Genomic DNA, 19,286 nt, shown 5'->3' with positions numbered 1-19,286 from the left:
GAATGAAGACAGAAATCAATAGAAAACACAGAGTTGATTCAAAAGAGCATTTATTAGATCTAAACAGGCTGCAGGAATTTTACGGACAGTTTTCAGTTTGAAGACTTTTGACACCAAGATGCAGTTCTGCAAACAGCCAGCAGGTGTCTCCCTTCTCCCTCCTGCTTCAATGCAGTTGGTGGTGTTGCAGCAGCTGCATCAAATCAAATCCAACTTTATGTATAAAATAGCACTTCTCATGCATTTTGTGCAGCTCGAAGCGCTTTAACATTAAAAACAGAAACCACACAATATTACAGTAAAAACCCACCATTCACCCTTCCCACTCCCCTCCATTAAAACATACGACCCATGACCCCACGTACAAGGACTAAGTAACTCCTAAAAAAAGATGTACGGCTTGGCTCTGCTGCGAGGAAACAGTATTTAGGAATCTCCTCATGCCAGGAGCCAACCTGGCCATGGGAGCATCACAACAGCTCCCACCCAGACTGGGACAGAAACGGGGTCCACTTCCTCTTTGCTCCTCCAAGAGGAACATCAGACTCACCACCAGTTGAACCTGCGGAGAGAAAGTGTAGAGACAGAGATGAAGGAGTGTCTCCTGATCCTGGTCTGTCCATCAGTGATGCAGCACAGCAGCAGAAAGAGCAGCAGGAGCTTCAGTCCTGTTCAGAGCAGCAGCTTCCTGTCATCTTCACCTGTTGGAGCTTCTGCTGCTCTGATTGGCTGACTGTTGTCCTGAAGCCTGTCATCATTCTCCTCAGAGCTTCACTGAGAAGCTGCAGCTTCACAGGAAACTCTGCATCTTTGCTCTCAGACTAACTTTAGGACCAAACATCTGGAAGCAGCTGGACTGACTCCAACCCTCTACTGACCTCAGAGTCTGCAGTTTGGAGTTTGGACTCTCCACCAGATCCTGGAGCTGCTGAACTTTGGAAGAATCAAGGAAGTCGTAATCAAAGGTCAGTCCTCTCACGTAGGACGGGTTGGACTTCTGACGTGAGACATTACAGCAGGTATATGACCTTCTGCAGCTCTTCAACCTCAATCTAGAACAAAGAGTTGAGTTTAAAGACAAAGTTCATGTTTTTCATCCTTCACTTCTTCTAAAGAGTTCAGAGCTGAAGAAGATCAGAGAGTTTAGAAAAAGTCCAAAGATAGGAAGCAACAGCAGCAGAGCAGAAGAGTCCAGCAGAAGCAGAGAAGAAGAACATTCAGGAACATTCAGGACAACATGCAGCTGCTTCAGGAAAGAAGTCCAGATGTGTGAAAGTCAAACATCAGCCTGTGGCTGCATCCAAACCAACTGATGTTTCTGCAGCAACAGCAGGAAAAGTCCACTTCCTCTTTCTGCTCAGCTCTTCTCCAAACAGCACTGAATCATGGGAGAATTTCAGCAGCATGATGCTGGAAAGTCTTCCTCCCAGTTTTCAGGAGATGATCTTCTGCAGTACTTCTGCAGATCTTTTAAGAGAACAAGCAGCTGCAGGAAGATGCTGCTGCATATCAGAATCTGGACATTTCTGCTCACTGTGGATCAACATAACTTTGTCATCATATTGATCTGAACACAACTGAAACATGGAGTCTGACCTCATATTCTGCAAACTGCAGTCTGGACTCTTCAGAAAACCACACAGATGAGGAACTCCTGAATCCTGCGGGTTGTTGAAGGTCATGTCCAATTTTATCAGATAGGATGGGCTTTTCCTCAGAGCTGAGATCAGAACTTCACGGCTGATCTCTGACAAACTGCAGAACCACAACCTGCAATCAGACAGAAAAGTGTGTTCAGGAGCAGTGATGCAGCTGGAGGTCCAGGAACTTGGTCCATTCAGTCAGGTGGGACCCGCCCTGATGACAGACTGACAGATTACATTTTCACTGTTTGCTCATTTCTTTTGGATTTGGACCCAAAAACATGATCATGAATGAAAATGCAATAGATTAGAAATGACTTGTCATGACAAATGTCATTGATCATCATGAATTATTCATGACTAAAATGTTCAAATCCAATAGATTATGCTTTGATTTAAAAAATGTCAGATTATATGGTTTTACTTCATCTTGAATCTTAAATTTTAAATCCATTTTCAAATGATCACATTGCAGAAAAATAGCTGAAAAAGTCTCTAGTTCTCCTCTGAAAGTATTTCCTGACATCTCTAAACTGTAGAGGGGCCTTGAAAAACATTAGGATCCATGGGGCCCAAACTGTCTGAATGTGACCCTGAAGAGGAGCTGCTGATGGTTCTGCTGGTTGTCTAAGGGTTTCAGATGGTTCTGCTGGTTGTCTAAGGGTTTCAGATGGTTCTGCTGTTAGTCTAAGGGTTTCAGATGGTTCTGCTGGTAGTCTAAGGGTTTTAGCTAGTTCTGCTGGTAGTCTAAGGGTTTTAGATAGTTCTGCTGGTAGTCTAAGGGTTTCAGATGGTTCTGCTGGTAGTCTAAGGGTTTCAGCTGGTTCTGCTGGTAGTCTAAGGGTTTCAGCTGGTTCTCCTGGTAGTCTAAGGGGTTTTAGCTAGTTCTGCTGGTAGTCTAAGGGTTTCAGCTGGTTCTGCTGTTAGTCTAAGGGTTTCAGATGGTTCTGCTGGTAGTCTAAGGGTTTTAGCTAGTTCTGCTGGTAGTCTAAGGGTTTCAGCTGGTTCTGCTGGTAGTCTAAGGGTTTCAGATGGTTCTGCTGGTAGTCTAAGGGTTTCAGATGGTTCTGCTAGTAGTCTATAGGTTTCAGCTGGTTCTACTGTTAGTCTAAGGGTTTCAGCTGGTTCTGCTAGTAGTCTATAGGTTTCAGCTGGTTCTGCTGTTAGTCTAAGGGTTTCAGCGGGTTTTACTGGTAGTCTAAGGGTTTCAGATGGTTCTGCTGGTAGTCTAAAGGCCTGTTCACACCGGGACGAATTTCGCCTGCGATATTCGCCAACGTTTAATGCCTCATGACTAAACAAAAGGGCACCAATGTGAGTGTGCACACCGTCGCGAAATAACGCCACGCGTCAAAGCGTCACTTTTTTAAAAACGCCTCGGGTTCGTTTCTTTGGTTTGACGCGCCGCGTCGAAAACTATACGACCAATTAGAACGGCGCTTTAGCACACGTGTCTGGAGCTTCCGAAGTTACAGTAAAACACAACTTGGGGGTGCTCACACATCAAACTGCCTTTCTGAGCACACATACCAGCGAAGAAGATAGACGCCAAGTAGCGTCTACACAGCCGCGAAGAAGTAATGACGGACTTTCTAAAATATCCCCGAACTAAGCACCAGTTGGAGCTATTGGTGCTTGAAATATTCATGTTTTCTTTGTATGATTTTGACAAGCGCGTAAATACTTGCTCTCTTCTTCTGAGTGAAAAGCGACTTTAAGAAGCGTAAAGTTGCGCAGCGCCACCTTGTGTACAGGAGTATTTCTGTTTTACATTAAGCGCCATCTAATGTCAGGGAATGAAATTGCATGTTCGCTCGGCTCATCGTCAGCGAAAATTGCCTGGGTGTGAACACAAAAAACGTGTCGAATAACGCCTGGCGAATATTCGTCCCGGTGTGTACGGGCCTTAAGGGTTTCAGCTGCTTCTGCTGCTCCCAAAGTTCCTTTTTCTCATCCCAGAAATCCTGAACATGCTCAGCGTGATGCCATCATCTTCAACTTTTCTTTACGACTAGCGCCTCTTAGTGGTGAATATCAAACCCACATTTCTCTATGACAGATCAAATAAACTGGAGACCATTTGACACAGCAATCCAACATGAACCCTTACCATGTCAATCCAAACTAGCTGATGATGCTGCAAGTTATTGTGAAGCTAGCTCTCACCATGCTGGAGACAACAGTGGATTCTGAACACAGAGCCTTTAAAAACCCACGGGAAACCCATCTATTTTCTTCAAATAGAAAATCCTTTGAATGGTTTTCTGAATAAATGGAAGCTGAATACTAATTTGGACGCCAACTTTAACTAGAGCCCTGCGCGGGACTATTTTCTTCATCCCGCCTGCGCCCGCTGAATTTCTGACCAATCCTGTCCCCTCCCGCAACCTATGCGTTACATTCCCGCCCGCACCCGCAAAACTCATAGACTTTAGTCCCGCACAGTAATAGAGATGCATTGATTTTGTATCGTCTCCCGTCCCGCAGGAAAAAAACATGTATTTGTATTGACATTATTAAAGAGATTCATGTCCCTCCTCCAGCCTCATCTTTTCATGGATTCCTTTTTGTTGTAATGTGCAACTTAATTATTAAATATAATATATTTTCACAAATCCTGTTCGGTTAAAAGTGTGCGTGTGTCCGCGCGCAGACAGACGGCCGGAAGCGCTGAACCAGCTGGTAAAGATGCAGGTCAAAGTCATTTGAATTTATGGAGGAAAAAAAACATTAATGGTTCAACAGAGCTGAAAATCTATGAATTAATTTTTTCCTGATGGAAAAACTTTTTTTTTAGCTTCAGCCTTTTCCAGTTTTGGTGATTCGCAGATCTGAGAACCATGCATTTCTCACGATGAACCTCGTTTGAGGTTCTTTTCTGTTTCATCAATTGACATGTCCCTGCCAGGCAACCTGCTCCATCCTTATCCGCGCAGTGTTGCCGGATAGATTGACAGCTCTTTCATCCGTGTGCTGCGCTAGAGCGCCCCACTATCGTGTCAACCTGCTATGATGACCGTATTTTGCGCGCTCTGTGTAGGACACACTGGGAGCGCGGGGAAAAACAACTCTCAGCTGTAGAGGATATGAACAGGTGAACAGGTAGAGAGGAAAAGCAGGTGGAAAGGTGGGGGAGGAGCTTTGGCTTCAAACTGTCAGAGAGATGGAAACAGGGGTGTCAGATACAGACACAGCTTTCACTGTGGGAGTTGAAGCAGAGACTCTCTCAGGTTAGATGACAGAGGCCTTTGGGCCTACCTGGTGCATTCACTGAGCTGAGGGTACATAAGAATCCAACAGCTGCACAGCCTAAAGTAGTCCGCCAATATATATTCATGGCAACACTGATCCCGCGGAGTTTTTTTTTGCTGCCAACTCCCGCCCGCAGCACAATTCAAACCGCCCAATCCCGCGAGATTTGGGTTCCCAATGCAGCTCTCTAACTTGAACATTCTACAGGCCGATTTCGGAACATTTTTTTCTGACATGAAATGGATCCGTGATCTAAAATAGGTTGGAGATCCTGATTTACGAGATCCTGATTGAGACAGATCAGTTTCTATCAATAATCAGAACAATCAATTCAATTGATGAAGAAAATCTGAACCAATCATCAGTTTGTTTCAAACACGGCTGTAGACCTTATTCTTTCTTCTCATCCTTCAGGGAGTTCAGCTTCTTTACTGACCTCAGAGTCTGCAGTCTGCAGTCTGGACTCTCCAGAAAACCACACAGATGAGGAACTCCTGAATCCCGCAAGTTGTTTCCGCTTAGGTCCAGTTCTTTCAGATTAGATGGGTTTTTCTTCAGAGCTGAGACCAGAACTTCACAGCTGATATCTGACAAACTGCATCTCTTCAACCTGCAACCAGACAGAAAAGTGTGTTCAGGAGCAGTGATGCAGCTGGAGGTCCAGGAACTTGGTCCATTCAGTCAGGTGGGACCCGCTTTGATGACAGACTGACAGATGACATTTTCACTGTTTGCTCATTTCTTTTGGATTTGGACCCAAAAACATGATCATGAATGAAAATGCAATAGATTAGAAATGACTTGAAATTAAGTTAAAACAGAAGAGGAATTGAAATGTCATTGATCATTATGAAATATTCATGACTACATATTTACAATCCAATAGATTTATAGGGGCTGCACGGTGGCGCAGGGTTAGCAAGTCCCGGCTGGGGGACATGAAAAACAACATTTTTGATTTGATTTGAAATGGTTTATTTCAAGCAATCAAATAGGAATAATACACAAAAACATTACAACAGGGCTCCAGACTAACTTTTTTCACTAGGAGCACTGTGGCCCCCAACTGAAAATTTTAGGGGCGCAACCAGAAAATTTAGGGGCGCATACCGTAAATAAATAATGCTAACCAAATCTACTAATTTCCACTGTATTACTATTAATAAATACTTTATTAATAGATGCAAAAATTACAATGTGCCGTTTCAAATTCAGTGTCACATTTTAATCTGCACTTTTGAAAATGCAACAACAAGGTAAACTGACAAAAGCATCATGACAGTACAAATAAGTAAAGAAAACGGATGGAAATGTATGTTGGTGACACCAAAAGCGTGTTTGAGATCACCCAGGTGGACTCAACGCTGCACAGATCACCTGGTGTGTGACGTATATTTTTGTTTTTGCTCCAACATCTCCTGTCAATCAAAACAAAAATATCACGAGAAAGGGGTGGGAGCAAGGCCCCAACCTGAGCGAACACAGCTGGAAATTTAGTACTGCACTGACTGAAAGCTGCCCTGATGACTACAAAACAATGCATTATGGGGCATGTATCCTGATGGTTTTTGTAGTTCAGTGATCAAACAAAATAATTTAAAATACCAATTGATTAAAAAAAGGCTACATACATTACAAAACATTCAACTAAGCATAAAATATACAATAAAACAGATCATTCCCCCCCCCCGCCTGGTCTCCCCAACGATCCAGGCGCGGCGCTGGTTCATCTTAAACACATCTATCATTGCATTTTCCCCACGTGTTTTCAGTGTGTCTAAAACTAAATCTTGTCACTCGCACATATTTAAAGTTCAAGCCCCGTTAGCTGTCACGCATGTAGGTGTGGGACATTTATTCTCCTCAGCTGACCCGACTCCCGCGGGAGCCGTGTGCTGTAACAGCCGTGCATAAACCGTTTGTGGTCGGGGGTGACACGCCGGCGTGCGCTTAACCAAAACCCTAAACCTTCCACCGGGTCTGTGCGACCCAGAGAAAAGTTCAGCACGGACTGCATGTATTTAGAAAATTACGAGCGAAAAAATACGTTCTAAAGGAAAGTAAGGAACTCCTTAATGTGGTCCGGGGAGGGAGGGGGCTGTCAGGTGTCCTGCTTTCAAGCCCGTCATTGTCACGCTCCCAAGAGTAAATTACCGCACTGTGATTGGTGGGTCAGCTCCGCGCACGGCAATGAAAAAGTGTCTTTTATACAAACTGGCGGCCCGAATTAAAATTGAACTTTCATATTAAGGCGGGGGCTGCAAAATATCATCTTGGGGGCCGCGAGTTTGAGACCTCTGCTGTAGACTCTGGCCCTGGTACACCAGCCGCAGGTCGGAAGAACGAATCAATAGTTCACTTACCTATAGCTCAGACGCACATATCAGGTTGTGATGATATTTGTTTCCGTTTCCGTCCAGAAAGAGATGAGACTCCACTTGGCAGATGTTCCACATTTATTCTCTTGCTGATTCATATTCCAGGTCAGTCTGCAAACAACTAAAGATCCCTCTCATCACTACACAAATAGCACAAACTGACCTGCTGTCATTAACATTTTTTGGGCTTCCCTTTCCCTCTCGGGTTGATGCGGGACAGTGAACCATCAAACTGTTTCACAGAGATACAGAAACACTGTGGAAGCAGCTGTCATACAGACAAAGCTCACTAGGCCGGAATGAACCCAGACACGGAGACGTGATTACCCATGTTTTTGTAGAGCTCTTCATAATAAATAAACCTGATCTCTCAACATCATCTGTGTCTTCCATGCATTGTAAACAGCATAAACACAGACATCGCTCCATGTAGTGATCAGGCTAAAAACATTAGCTGGAAGCTCCTCCCACATGCGGCCGCGGCGTCAAGCTCAGGAACACTTTTGGACAGGCGGGAGACAGAGAATTTGCTGCGTGAATCGCATTTGGTGTGAACGCAGCATCACGGATATTTTACTAAATTAGCACACGTGTTCCCATGTGGAAATCAGTCAGCCAAACAAGTCGCTCGCTGTCTCATCAAGGACTTTTTCACTTTATTTGGTTCCTCAGTACATCCATTCTGATCAAGGAGCACATTTTGAGAGCGTCTCCTGAAAGAATTGTTGCAGATGGATTGAAGAACCTCCCACTACTCCATATCAGCCAATGGGGAATGGAGTTGTTGAAAGATACAACACGACTCTGGGAACATGAGAAGAACTCACTGGATTTGAACCATTTTTATGTTGGGAGGATTCCATGGTCGCCCGTTGATGTGGTTTTTCAGAAATAGACTGGTTGTTGATTATCATGAGTAGGGATGGGTATCGTTAAGGTTTTAACGGTACTACTACTCTTATCAATACTGCTTATCAATCCGGTATTTTAAAAGTACTCTTATCGATACTTTATGAGGACGAAATAATATTATAAATAAATATATAAATAACAAATTAAGAACATAAAGTGTTTTATTTCCTCATTTTGCAACAATATTGTTTTTTTTAACCAAACATTTTACTTAATACATGAGAATGTTCCAGACAGGATATTTATTTAATTTTTTAAACTAATTATTTTTATTCTTTATAAGCGTGATGTTTCCTTTGATCTTTTTTCCTTTTTCCACAACTTTGAATAGACTTTTCTGTCGGTCAAACACCCAGAGTTAAGTTAAGTTAAGTGAAATAATGGAAACAAATTCACTTTGATGCAGACTCCTTTTATGTTCTTTTTTTTTTAAAAATCCAGTCAACCCAATAAATTATATTAATTTTATGGATGAAGAATATCATTAGTTATTAATGATTATTAAATTTTAGGAAGCAGCTGTTAGTTTGTTGCGGGTCTGGAACCATAAGCGGTGAGTCTAAGCCCCGCCTTTCTACCTGTTCGTTGTTTGCTCAGCCTGCAGCCCCCCCCCGCACAGCGTGTTCACAGACAGCGCAACATACGCTCATCGTGGCAGCAAGGACTCCTTGACGCAGAACTTCATCGATTTACAGGTAAAAGGGTGTTCTTAGTAAATAGGGGGATAAAAGGATTTTTTTTCGGGGGGCGCTGACGTGTCCCCTACGACTTGAGATCACCACTGTCTGTGTGTGCACTGCCTAACCTTGTGTGTGTGGGCGCGGCGCGTACTGTCTGAACAGCCCCGGCCCCGTGCACACAAATAGCCAGACCAGTGGCGGTTCTACACTGACTTACTCCCTGGGCGAGTAACCCCACAGCCCCCCCCCCCCCCGCACACCTACAAAATTTGACCACATCCTGTTGTGTTCCCTATCTTCTATTTAGCTATTTTACACAAAACAATGCATGAATGTTCTAGACTCATATTACAGGGGGGTCAAACTAAGTCACACAGGGGGCCTAAGTTAAAAACACGCTTAAAGTTTTGGGCCGAAGAAGATAAACATTTAATGAACACACTAAAGCTAAACTTTTAAACCTTTTAAACTGAACTTTTTGAACATAAATATGAATAAAAACAGGAACACAAGTTAAACCTTAAATAATATGTTGCTCCCCATAGAAATATATTCTGTCAAAATTATACAAATATGAACATGCTGCAGGACAAAACAAAGAAAGCCTGGAAATATTAATAAGAAATTACAAATCAAATAATTCCATTTTTTTGCTCTTTTATCATTTTTTAGAGCATTTTTTTTTAGAGCCGGACTCCTGCTTCATTTTTAACAATAATTTCTTAATGTGTGACGCCCTGTGTGTGTCTTTGTGAAACATATCAGAGGGATTAGATCTAAAAAAAAAACTTATTGTGATTAATATGTTTAGGTCTTATAAAACATTAAAGACTAAATCATAGAACTCGTCAGTGGGATTACTCCAAAAATATTTGGCATTTCCCTAAATTTGTGCAACACCAACAGCAGAAATCCTCCAAAAAACCTCAATCCATAAAAAATGGTCTGCGCTCATCCCCCCTCCCCCTCCCCTTCCCTCTGACACACGCGGCTCCGTCTCTATGACGGGAGGCGCAGCTGCGGCCCAGAGTTGATTGTCAGATAGAAAAAGACTCCCCTCACGCCTGTTAGTGTGATTCAGCCAGCCACCGGCGAGTTGCGCCCCCCTCTCGAGTTTTTTGACTAATGTTCCAAAGACTACAGCAAAGAGGTGTGGCCGCAAGCGTCTTGCAGCAGAGGGCGGTGGTCACGTGCGTGTCGGGTCTGCCGTGTCAGAGCAAAGTATTGTGGGAAATAATCCCCATTGCCTGCTTTTGTCGAAATTGAGTTGAGCACGGGTGTTTGTTCTGCCCAATTCCTTTTCATGTGCCTGTTTTACGTTTTTTCACTCTGAGTTATTTCATCTTTTATTTTTTTATTTTTTTACATTTTTTTTTTTGCACCATAACTGTGAAGAGCAAAGAGGAGGAAGACATTCTTAACAGTTTGATGTGTCAAAGTAAAAGTGTTAAGTGTCGGCAGCTGAAGCAATTTCAAATTAAAAGCTGCAAGCTTCCTCTTTGAATATCGTAGCACAATATGAGTAACGCATATGAGTAACGCACGCATCGGGCACGGCAAATGCCGCCCCCTATGAAGTGCCGCCCTGGGCGACCGCCCACATCGCCCATATCTAAAACCGCCACTGAGCCAGACAAACCTCTCCTGTTCAGCGAAAACAGCGAAATTAACATCATCATTAATTAAAGGAAAATTGACTGACTTGATAAGTTAAATATGGCAGATAATGTTTATATTTGTGGGACACAAAAAAAGCGACTTCTTCAGTACCGATAGCAGAACCGTTCAGGTCAGTTCTTAACGATACTGCGGTCTTGAAGAATGTGGCCCCGGGGCTCGTACAAAACCGGGGCTCGGTACCCATCCCTAATCATGAGTTTGTCACCCAAATGAAAAATGACCTTTGAAAAGCCGAAAGGATTACTGAGCAGAACTGACTGAGATTGTTGTTCTGATGTTTTACCGTGAAGCATGAAATGTCTTGCTATATTATTAAGAAAGTGTCTATTCACACAACATTTTCCAGATACGTGCAGCTTGCCTTAAACCTTCTTCTTGGCCACATGGAGTGGCCACAGTTTGCCCCTGGGGCCTCTGGGTGGTGGATGGGGGGCAGGGGGCGGGCGGGACGAGAGAGTCTGTTTGGGGGGGGGGGGGTGCTGTCTCGTCCCCCTGGAGTGTCTGGGGTCGGCCTGTGCCCCAGCTGGCTGGGGCAGCGCCTGGTCTGGGCGGGAGTTTGCCTGCATCCGGGGCTGGGCCCCTGTCGCCTGTAGTCCCGGGGTGGGTTGGGGTCAACCAGGTTGGCCTGCCTGTGCACTGGCCACCTCATGTCGGCTTGGACGGGGCTGATGGAGGACGGACAGTTGACTGGATGAAGGGGGTGGGGGTACTTGTGATCGGCGGGGTTCGTCTGGACGGTCCGGGGCTCAGGCCAGACCAGAGCCCCCATTGGGGACCTGGTTGCCTCTGCCACACTGCGCAGCCTAACCTGGTGTATTGTGTCTGGGTGGGGGTAGATTGGTGCCACTGGGGTTCCAGTGGCACCAATCTGGGGTTCCAGTGGCACCAATCTATCTTGGAGCATTACCAGTCTATGACCTGTTCTATTTTGGTAAAACTGCTCTTATGTATACTGATACTTCTAATGATCTTGGGTTTATTATTCATACAAATATGATGTTCTCAGCAGGAAGGCAGGTGTTATCAGATTCTGCTGGGTGGAACTTGGTGCAGTGATAAATCAGATGAAGGTCTGTCCGGACTTCATCTTTGACACGTTTAGTCAAGCGTACAATGCCATGATGGGATCTGTTATTGGATTTTGCAGAAGTCTGGGGTTATGAAGACGCTCCTGAGCGTGACAAGGTCCAGAACAGAGCAATGAGATACTTCCTGGTGTATATAGGTTCACCACTAAAGCTGCCATGGAGAGGGACTAGGGGGGGCCTTTGTGATCAAACAAAGTTCTCAGATTATGGAACCGGCTGGAGCCTTTACCTGAAGACAGACTTCCACGTGACATTTGGGATTGGGATAGAGCTCATATTTCTCCCTGGTGTAAAGACGTGTTTAATATTTTGGCCTCCGTAAACTTAAAATCATTATTTTTTAATAGTTTAAAAAATGTAAGATCGTTAATGTTAAAGAAACTTTAGTTGATATCTATGAAAAAGACTGGAAACTGAAACTGCTTCAAAAACCAAATTTACAAACTTATTTGCAAATTAGGTATAATTTCTTTACTGAGCCATATGTTATGTACAAGAGGACAGAGATTCTCAACTCAGAGCAGGAGTGCTCCCCCTTCAGGTGGAAGTAGGGCGCTTTAAAGGTGTACCTGAGGAAAAGACTGTGGGGTCTGTGAGCTGCAAGTGATGGAGGATGAATATCATTTTCTGTGTTTAGTTGTTTAGCTGTTTTACTCTGTTTTGCAGAGTTATTTTGTCCTACTATGCTTACGTCTCTGCACCATGAGTGAGAGTGAAGGAGAGGATTATGAGTTTATATAACACCCCTACAAATAGTCACTGTAATGACAATGATGGAGAATTATTTAATGAATTTTTAAACTCAGTGCATTTTTTTCCGTCCTTTTAATTGTTATAAAAATGAGCATATCTGCCGGCTCAAACTTAGACATATGAGAGTTCAAGAAATATAAGTAATTAAGATGGAAAAAAGATTAATGGAGTAATGTGACATTTAGTTAGATAAATACGTAAATTTGAGTTGTATAAACAATTATTGAGTCTTATAGACGTAAGAAATTAGGTTGAATAAATTGAACAAAATTATATATATATATATATATATGCGTCACAAGGAAAATGGAAACAAGATCAGAGACTCATGCGTTTACTTTGTGTGTTATTTGTCAAAACTAAAGTAATTTAGTTTTGAAACTATTCTATTTTTGTACCTTTTTATCTTTCTTTACAAAAAACAAACTCTACCAAAAAAAAAAACATATTAAAAGATCTTGGAAGAAACCCCCATCTTGTCCATTGACTAATTGTGAACCTTCACAGAGGCGTTGGAAAAGGCCCATGCAGCTCAATGGGGATTACTGGACTTCTCTCTGTAATCACAATTACCTGAAGATTACGGGACATTATTATTATGATTCGGAGTGGAACTGAGGTCAAATGCTTGAACTGTTGTGGAAACAGTAGAGCAGCATTTTGCTTATGCTGCACTGAGCACTCCTTTTTTTAATATATTTTTTTATCTTCTGTCGAACAGCAGAGAAAACAGATAAGAGCTGAAGGCTTTTTGTGTTGGACAGGTTTTATTATCACAAAAAGAGGTTATAGAACTTCAATAAACCAGAGTGTAAATTTGTATAAACCCCTTTTTGTTTTATTAGTTTTTATTTATTTGTTACATTTTGTGTGTGTGTTGAGGGAGAGGGGAAGAATGTGTGAAGGGGGGGGGGGGTGTGTGGAAGAGAGCAAAAGGAAGAGAGGTGGAGAATGTGGTGGATACATGCACTGATTTGAATAAGTTATTATTGTAAGATGTAACAATTTTACCAGATCTGCTGGAAAGACAAATATTACATCAAAGGTGAAATTCTGACATGAAGATGAGCGGGAAAATATCTGTCCATCAATAATACACTGTGGGGTAGGAGGAGGGATGAAGCAGACAGGGAGCAGTGTGGCAGTGTGCACGTGGGGGTGGAGATACATGCATGCTGCCGAAGTGAACCGTGTGTTCATAAGGGGAACCAGATCCCTCCCAGCCAGACCAGGAGAGGGGAGGAGAGATCTCCAGGCCAGGAGCGCCCCCGGCGTTAGGACCCAAGCAGCCCAGGAGGGGGGCGTTAGGACCCAAGCAGCCAGGCGCAGAGAAGGCCCCCCGGCGCCCAGAGGCATAAGCAAACCGGCATCTGAGACAAGGACCAAGGACGAGGCCAGGGCCCCGAGAACCCACGAGCCGCCCACCACCCAATCGGCACCCCGCCTCCACAAGCAAGCCCCGACACCTGACCCGGGTAACCCAGAGATCGCCCCGCACCCACAGCTCCACCCCCCCATAACCCTACCCTCTACAACCCTATCCGACCCCTCCTCCCATACCCCCTCTAATGCCCTACCCACTCTGCCTACCCTGAGCCCAGAAGGCACCAGCCAAGGGAACCCCTGTCAAGTTGCTGGCAGATTGCGCCCTGAATCTGAACCAATCATCAGTTTGTTTCAAACACGGCTGTAGACAGAAAATCTTCCAGTGAAACACCAGAAAGTTCTTCACCTGATCTATTCTTGTCATCCTTCAGGGAGTTTAGCTTCTTTACTGACCTCAGAGTCTGCAGTCTGCAGTCTGGACTCTCCAGAAAACCACACAGATGGAGAACTCCTGAATCCTGCAGGTACTGGTTCCTGCTCAGATCCAGTTCTTTCAGATTGGACGGGTTTTTCTTCAGAGCTGAGCCCAGAGCTTCACAGCTGATCTCTGACAAACTGCAGTTCTCCAACCTGCAATCAGACGGAAAAGTTTGTTCAGGAGCAGTGATGCAGCTGGAGGTCCAGGAACTTGGTTTCAGATGGTTCTGCTGGTAGTTTAAGGGTTTCAGATGCTTCTGCTGCTCCCAAAGTTCCTTTTTCTCATCCCAGAAATCCTGGATGTGCTCAGCATGATGCCATCATCTGCATATTTTCTTTACAATTAGCGCCCCTTAGTGGTGAATATCAAAAACATATTTCTCTATGACAGATCAAATAAACTGGAGAACATTTGACACAGTAATCCAACATGAACCCTTACCATGTCAATCAAAACTAGCTGATGATGCTGCAAGTTATTGTGAAGCTAGCTCTCACCATCCTGAAGACAACAGTGAATTCTGAATACAGAGCCTTTAAAAACCCACGGGAAACCCATCTATTCCATTCAGATAGAAAATCCTTTGAATGGTTTTCTGAAAACTGGAAGCTGAAACTAATTTGGACGCCAACTTGAACTTTCTACAGGCTGATCTGTGAACATTTTTTCTGACATGAAATGGATCCATGGTCTAAAAGAGGTTGCTGATCCTAATTTACAAGATCCTGATTGAAACAGATCAGTTTCTATCAATCATCAGAACAATCAATTCAACTGATGAAGAAAATCTGAACTAATCATCAGTTTGTTTCAAACACGGCTGTAGACAGAAAATCTCCCAGTGAAACATCAGAAAGTTCTTCACCAGATCCGTTCTTCTCATCCTTCAGGAAGTTCAGCTTCTTTACTGACCTCAGAGTCTGCAGTCTGCAGTCTGGACTCTCCAGAAAACCACACAGATGAAGAACTCCTGAATCCTGCAGGTTCTGGTTCTCGCTCAGGACCAGTTCTGTCAGATTAGACGGGTTTTTCTTCAGAGCTGAGCCCAGAACTTCACAGCTGATCTCTGACAAACTGCATCTCTCCAACCTGAAATCAACCAGAAAAGTGTGTTCAGGAGCAGTGATGCAGCTAGAGGTCCAGGAACTTGGTCCATTCAGTCAGGTGGGACCCGCCCTGATGACAGACTGACGACAGATGACATTTTCACTGTTTGCTCATTTTTTTTGGATTTGGACCCAAAAACATGATCATGAATGAAAAAGCAATAAATTAACATTGACTTGAAATGAAGTTAAAACAGATGAGGGCAAACCCACCTGAGCATAACACAGAGAATACAGTACACTGATGGGTTAGTGACCTCATGTTTGTTATAAAACGCAGTGCACGATGAAAAACAGTGTCCAGAGCATGTAAAGCATCAGCAGAAGCAATCATATAAATCACATCACCAAAATCAAGGACAGACATAAAAGTGGCAGTGACAAGTTTCTTACAGATTCTTACAGAGCGATAATGTCTGCTGAAGCTTTTATGTAAAGTGAATCACGTGTGTATCTGTCTCTGTGCAGAAGTCTGTGACATAAATCTTCCATCATAAATGTATGACTATTTTTCCAACCTGTAAATAGTTGTGTACATGTGTAAACTAAGTTGTGCAATTTACTTATGACACTTACGTTTTGACATTGTATTATTATCTCCCCCATCTCTAACATCCCACTCTATCTCTTTTTATTTATCTTCTTTTCTTCCGTCCGGTACAACAAGGAATGCATACAAATATAATCATCATAAATAAAGTTTAGCCTTAAATACAAAAGGGGTTTATATAAATATACTGTTTGTCTGAAGATCCATAAACTCCTATTGTAACAGTAACATCTGTCCAACACAAGAGGCCTTCAGCTCTGATCTGCTTGTTCAGCTGTTGGACAGGACAAGTTTAAGAAAGAAAAAAGTTCACTTTAGAAAGAGTTGTGTCCCTCAAAGTACTTTTCAATTCAATTTTGGTAAAACTGCTCTTATGTATACTGATACTTTTAAGGATCTTGGTCTTGTTTTCCATATGAATATGATGTTCTCAGCAGGAAGGCAGGTGTTATCAGATTCTGCTGGGTGGAGCTTGGTGCAGTGATAAATCAGATGAAGGTCTGTCCGGAGTTCATCTTTGACACGTTTAGTCAAGCGTACGATGCCATGATGGCATCGGTGTTATTGGATTCTGCAGGAGTCTGGGGTTATGAAGACGCTCCTGAGTGTGATAAGGTTCAGAACAGAGCAATAAGATACTTCCTGGTGTATATAGGTTCACCACTAAAGCTGCCATAGAGAGGGACTGGGGGGGGGGGGGCTTTGTGATCAAACAAAGTTCTCAGATTATAGAACCGGCTGGAGACATTACCTGAAGACAGACTTCCATGTGTCATTTGGGAAATTTCGGTACAATTGAAAAAGTGGACAAAGATTCTCAACTCAGAGCAGGAGTGCTCCTCCTACAGGTGGAAGTAGGGCGCTTTAAAGGTGTACCTGAGGAGACTGTGAGGTCTGTGAGCTGCAAGTGATGGAGGATGAATCTCATTTTCTGTATTATTGTCCTTTGAATGAAAAAAAACCAGACATTGTTTGTATGAGGTGATAGAAAAGTAATGTCCAGATTTGTTTTGGTTATCTGAACATAACATTTTACGTTGGCTTTTTGAAAATCAAAGTTTATTTTTGGCAACTTTTGATGCAAAGGCATGGACAATAAGAATGGACACTTTGTATTCTTTTAGACTCTGGTAGGGTGGACTATTGTATATTGTTATGTTAGTTATGGGATGGCCATTTTCTGCCTTCCAGTGTCATATAAGCTCATGCAGGCTGGACACATGAGTGCATGACACTTCAATCAAATCAAACTGAAATTTAATAGAAATTAAAGGGGGGGAGGGGTAATGTAACAGGTGTAAAAATTATTGTTCAATTCAGTAAAATGGAAAATTAATGCCACTTCTTGTTGGAATAATGTCAAATTAAAGGATTGTGGGAAACCCCCTGATGATAGATGCGGTTCCCAGGGAGGTAACATCAGAACTATGTCATGAGTGAAAATGACCATAAATGGTTCAATTATTATTCCTAATTGTAATCTTGGCTTGGCTGGTGAAGAAACTTGTCAAATCTTTCATCTTCCATTTTTGTCCCTTTAGTAGCATTTAACTGGCTACTAACAGGTTATTGGATTGGTCGTTGGAGCTGTTTAACGTCTCGCTTCTTTCTCCAGTCAGAGCCTCTGTGCTCACAGATGATCAGCTGGTGTCCTTTGTATTTCTATCTGGAATTGCAGGTCTGTTTCCATATGTATTCATTTGTTTTTGAAAGCTGTCAGTTTTGTCGTGTTAAAAACTCAAAATACATTTAAAGCCGTTCCATTTTTTTGACGGAGTTTATCACAGATTTTGACTTTCAACAACAAGCTAGCTTTCAGCGGCTGTAGCTAAATGGATAGAACAGCTAGCAGACCAATCAATGTGGTTGACCATGAAGGTGTATTGCAAGAAATGCACCAACTTCCCTCTAAAGCTACTGCTGTGAAAAACATCAGCAACCTATACGAAGATGAAAAAGATAAAGAAGGCATTTGAAAAGACCCATGCAGCTCAATGGAGATTACTGGACTTCTCTCTGTAATCACTATTACCTGGGGCCAGTTGTTCAAAAAGTTTAATCTGGATCAAAATGATCTGGATTTGGAAATCACATTTTTTCCCATGCAGGATCAGGTAATCCGTCTTACTTTTATGCCGGTTTTTCAAAGCAACATTGGACCAGATACACAGTTTTCAAGATTACCAAATCCAGATTACCTGTGCTCTAAATGGGACAACATATAAAAACACGGGCTACCAGCTATGTAAAGTACAGGTAGAAGAGCCAACATGGGGTCACTGTAAGAGTTTGTTATTCTGAGACAAAACACAAAAATAACAAACATCCACTTCCATTCATAATTTCTTTTATGACCCCTCATCTGAGTCACAAAAAATAAAAAAACAAATATACATTAACAAATACATTGTGGATATTTTGAAAACGTCTTAAATAAAAATGAAAATAAAATAAAATGATTTCAGATTCCTTCTTTCCCTTTTGAACAACCCATTTTCAAGATTTGATCCAATCCGATCACCAAAATCCGATCAGCTTACCTTTGAACAACTGGCCCCTGGAGGTTACGGGACATTATTAGGATTCAGAGTTGAACTGAGGTCAAGTGCTTGAACTGTTGTGGAAACAGAAGAGCAGCATCTTGCTAATACTGCACTGACCACTTTCTGCATGTGTCCAGACAGCGGGGTATTGAATATAAAGTCAGCAGACTGACTACAGCAGAGAGACAGGTCCCGTTTGAGCACACGCCGTACATGGTTCATAGTATCCACCATGGCAGTTTCTCTGCAGAACATCTGACAGCACACTAGTAAAATGCAGAAAGTTAGTGGTCCATATTCAACATAGCCCTGCTAATGCAGCAGAGCTAGAACACAAGCAGACTGATCATCATCAGAAGAAAGAGTCCCTCACATAGGATCTGACTACCAAGTGGAACAGGAAATGATGAAGGTCATACTGAGAGACACAGAACCACTGACAGATGCCCTGGTCCTATATCCAACCAAAGTCTCCATGGCAACCCTTGCTGAACTGGATAAGCTTAAGAAGCTGGAGGAAGTGCTAGAGCATTGTAGCTAACTTAGTCATCTGTGTGTTTGTTCCTTCTTTTTTAATATGATGAAATTTATGATATGTATTTCTATTAAAGGTCCATCAAGGAGCACCTGGAGGACAGAAGTTTGTGTCCTGCTCAGTGGTGCTGCCAGCATTGTGTCATCTGTCCCGAATGATGGAAACCTGGGAGCATGACCCAGCAGACTTGGCTAAATTCAAAGAGAACTTTACAACAGACATGGAAAGCCATGAGGCTAACATGAACATCACATGACTAAGGATAGCAACTGCACTTGATCCTCGGTTCAAAGAGCTCAAGTATCTGAGTGGACACCAGAGACCAGAGGTGTGGAGGTCAGTCAGTGCTTTACTCAGGGATA

The 19,286-nt window shown here is 42.9% G+C and overlaps 2 protein-coding genes and 1 long non-coding RNA gene across 10 annotated transcripts in view; 1 reads left to right on the top strand and 2 right to left on the bottom strand.

Moving 5' to 3' along the window:
• LOC105355327 (NACHT, LRR and PYD domains-containing protein 12-like) overlaps nucleotides 1-19,286 on the bottom strand; it is a 1,049,862-nt gene that overhangs the window by 1,009,790 nt on the left and 20,786 nt on the right. The window lies entirely within an intron of this gene.
• LOC105355262 (NACHT, LRR and PYD domains-containing protein 12) overlaps nucleotides 34-19,286 on the bottom strand; it is a 517,064-nt gene continuing 497,811 nt past the window's right edge. For 5 of the 8 annotated variants that reach the window (XM_023961973.1, XM_023961968.1, XM_023961975.1 and 2 more), the window contains exons 8-13: nucleotides 15,103-15,279; nucleotides 14,166-14,342; nucleotides 5,332-5,505; nucleotides 1,597-1,770; nucleotides 879-1,052; nucleotides 34-562 (exon numbers count right to left, since the gene is read on the bottom strand). In XM_023961973.1, coding sequence (XP_023817741.1) covers nucleotides 547-562; nucleotides 879-1,052; nucleotides 1,597-1,770; nucleotides 5,332-5,505; nucleotides 14,166-14,342; nucleotides 15,103-15,279 — 892 coding nt within the window. In that variant the 3' untranslated portion in view covers nucleotides 34-546. Of the gene's footprint in view, nucleotides 563-878; nucleotides 1,053-1,356; nucleotides 1,487-1,596; nucleotides 1,771-5,326; nucleotides 5,506-7,258; nucleotides 7,395-14,165; nucleotides 14,343-15,102; nucleotides 15,280-19,286 lie in introns of those variants that run through there. The other 3 variants (XM_023961988.1, XM_023961984.1, XR_002874515.1) reach the window with 3 other exon arrangements.
• LOC111948773 lies at nucleotides 4,447-14,123 on the top strand. Its single transcript, XR_002874766.1, has 3 exons — nucleotides 4,447-5,278; nucleotides 11,559-11,562; nucleotides 14,080-14,123. It is a non-coding gene; the product is annotated as an uncharacterized LOC111948773 (long non-coding RNA).

This window comes from Oryzias latipes, chromosome 2 (genome assembly GCF_002234675.1).
Source record: "Oryzias latipes chromosome 2, ASM223467v1".
In the NCBI taxonomy this organism is placed as follows: Eukaryota; Metazoa; Chordata; class Actinopteri; order Beloniformes; family Adrianichthyidae; genus Oryzias; species Oryzias latipes.
The sequence above is the reverse complement of the archived record's forward strand: the minus strand, read 5'-3'. Positions and strand labels throughout refer to the sequence as shown.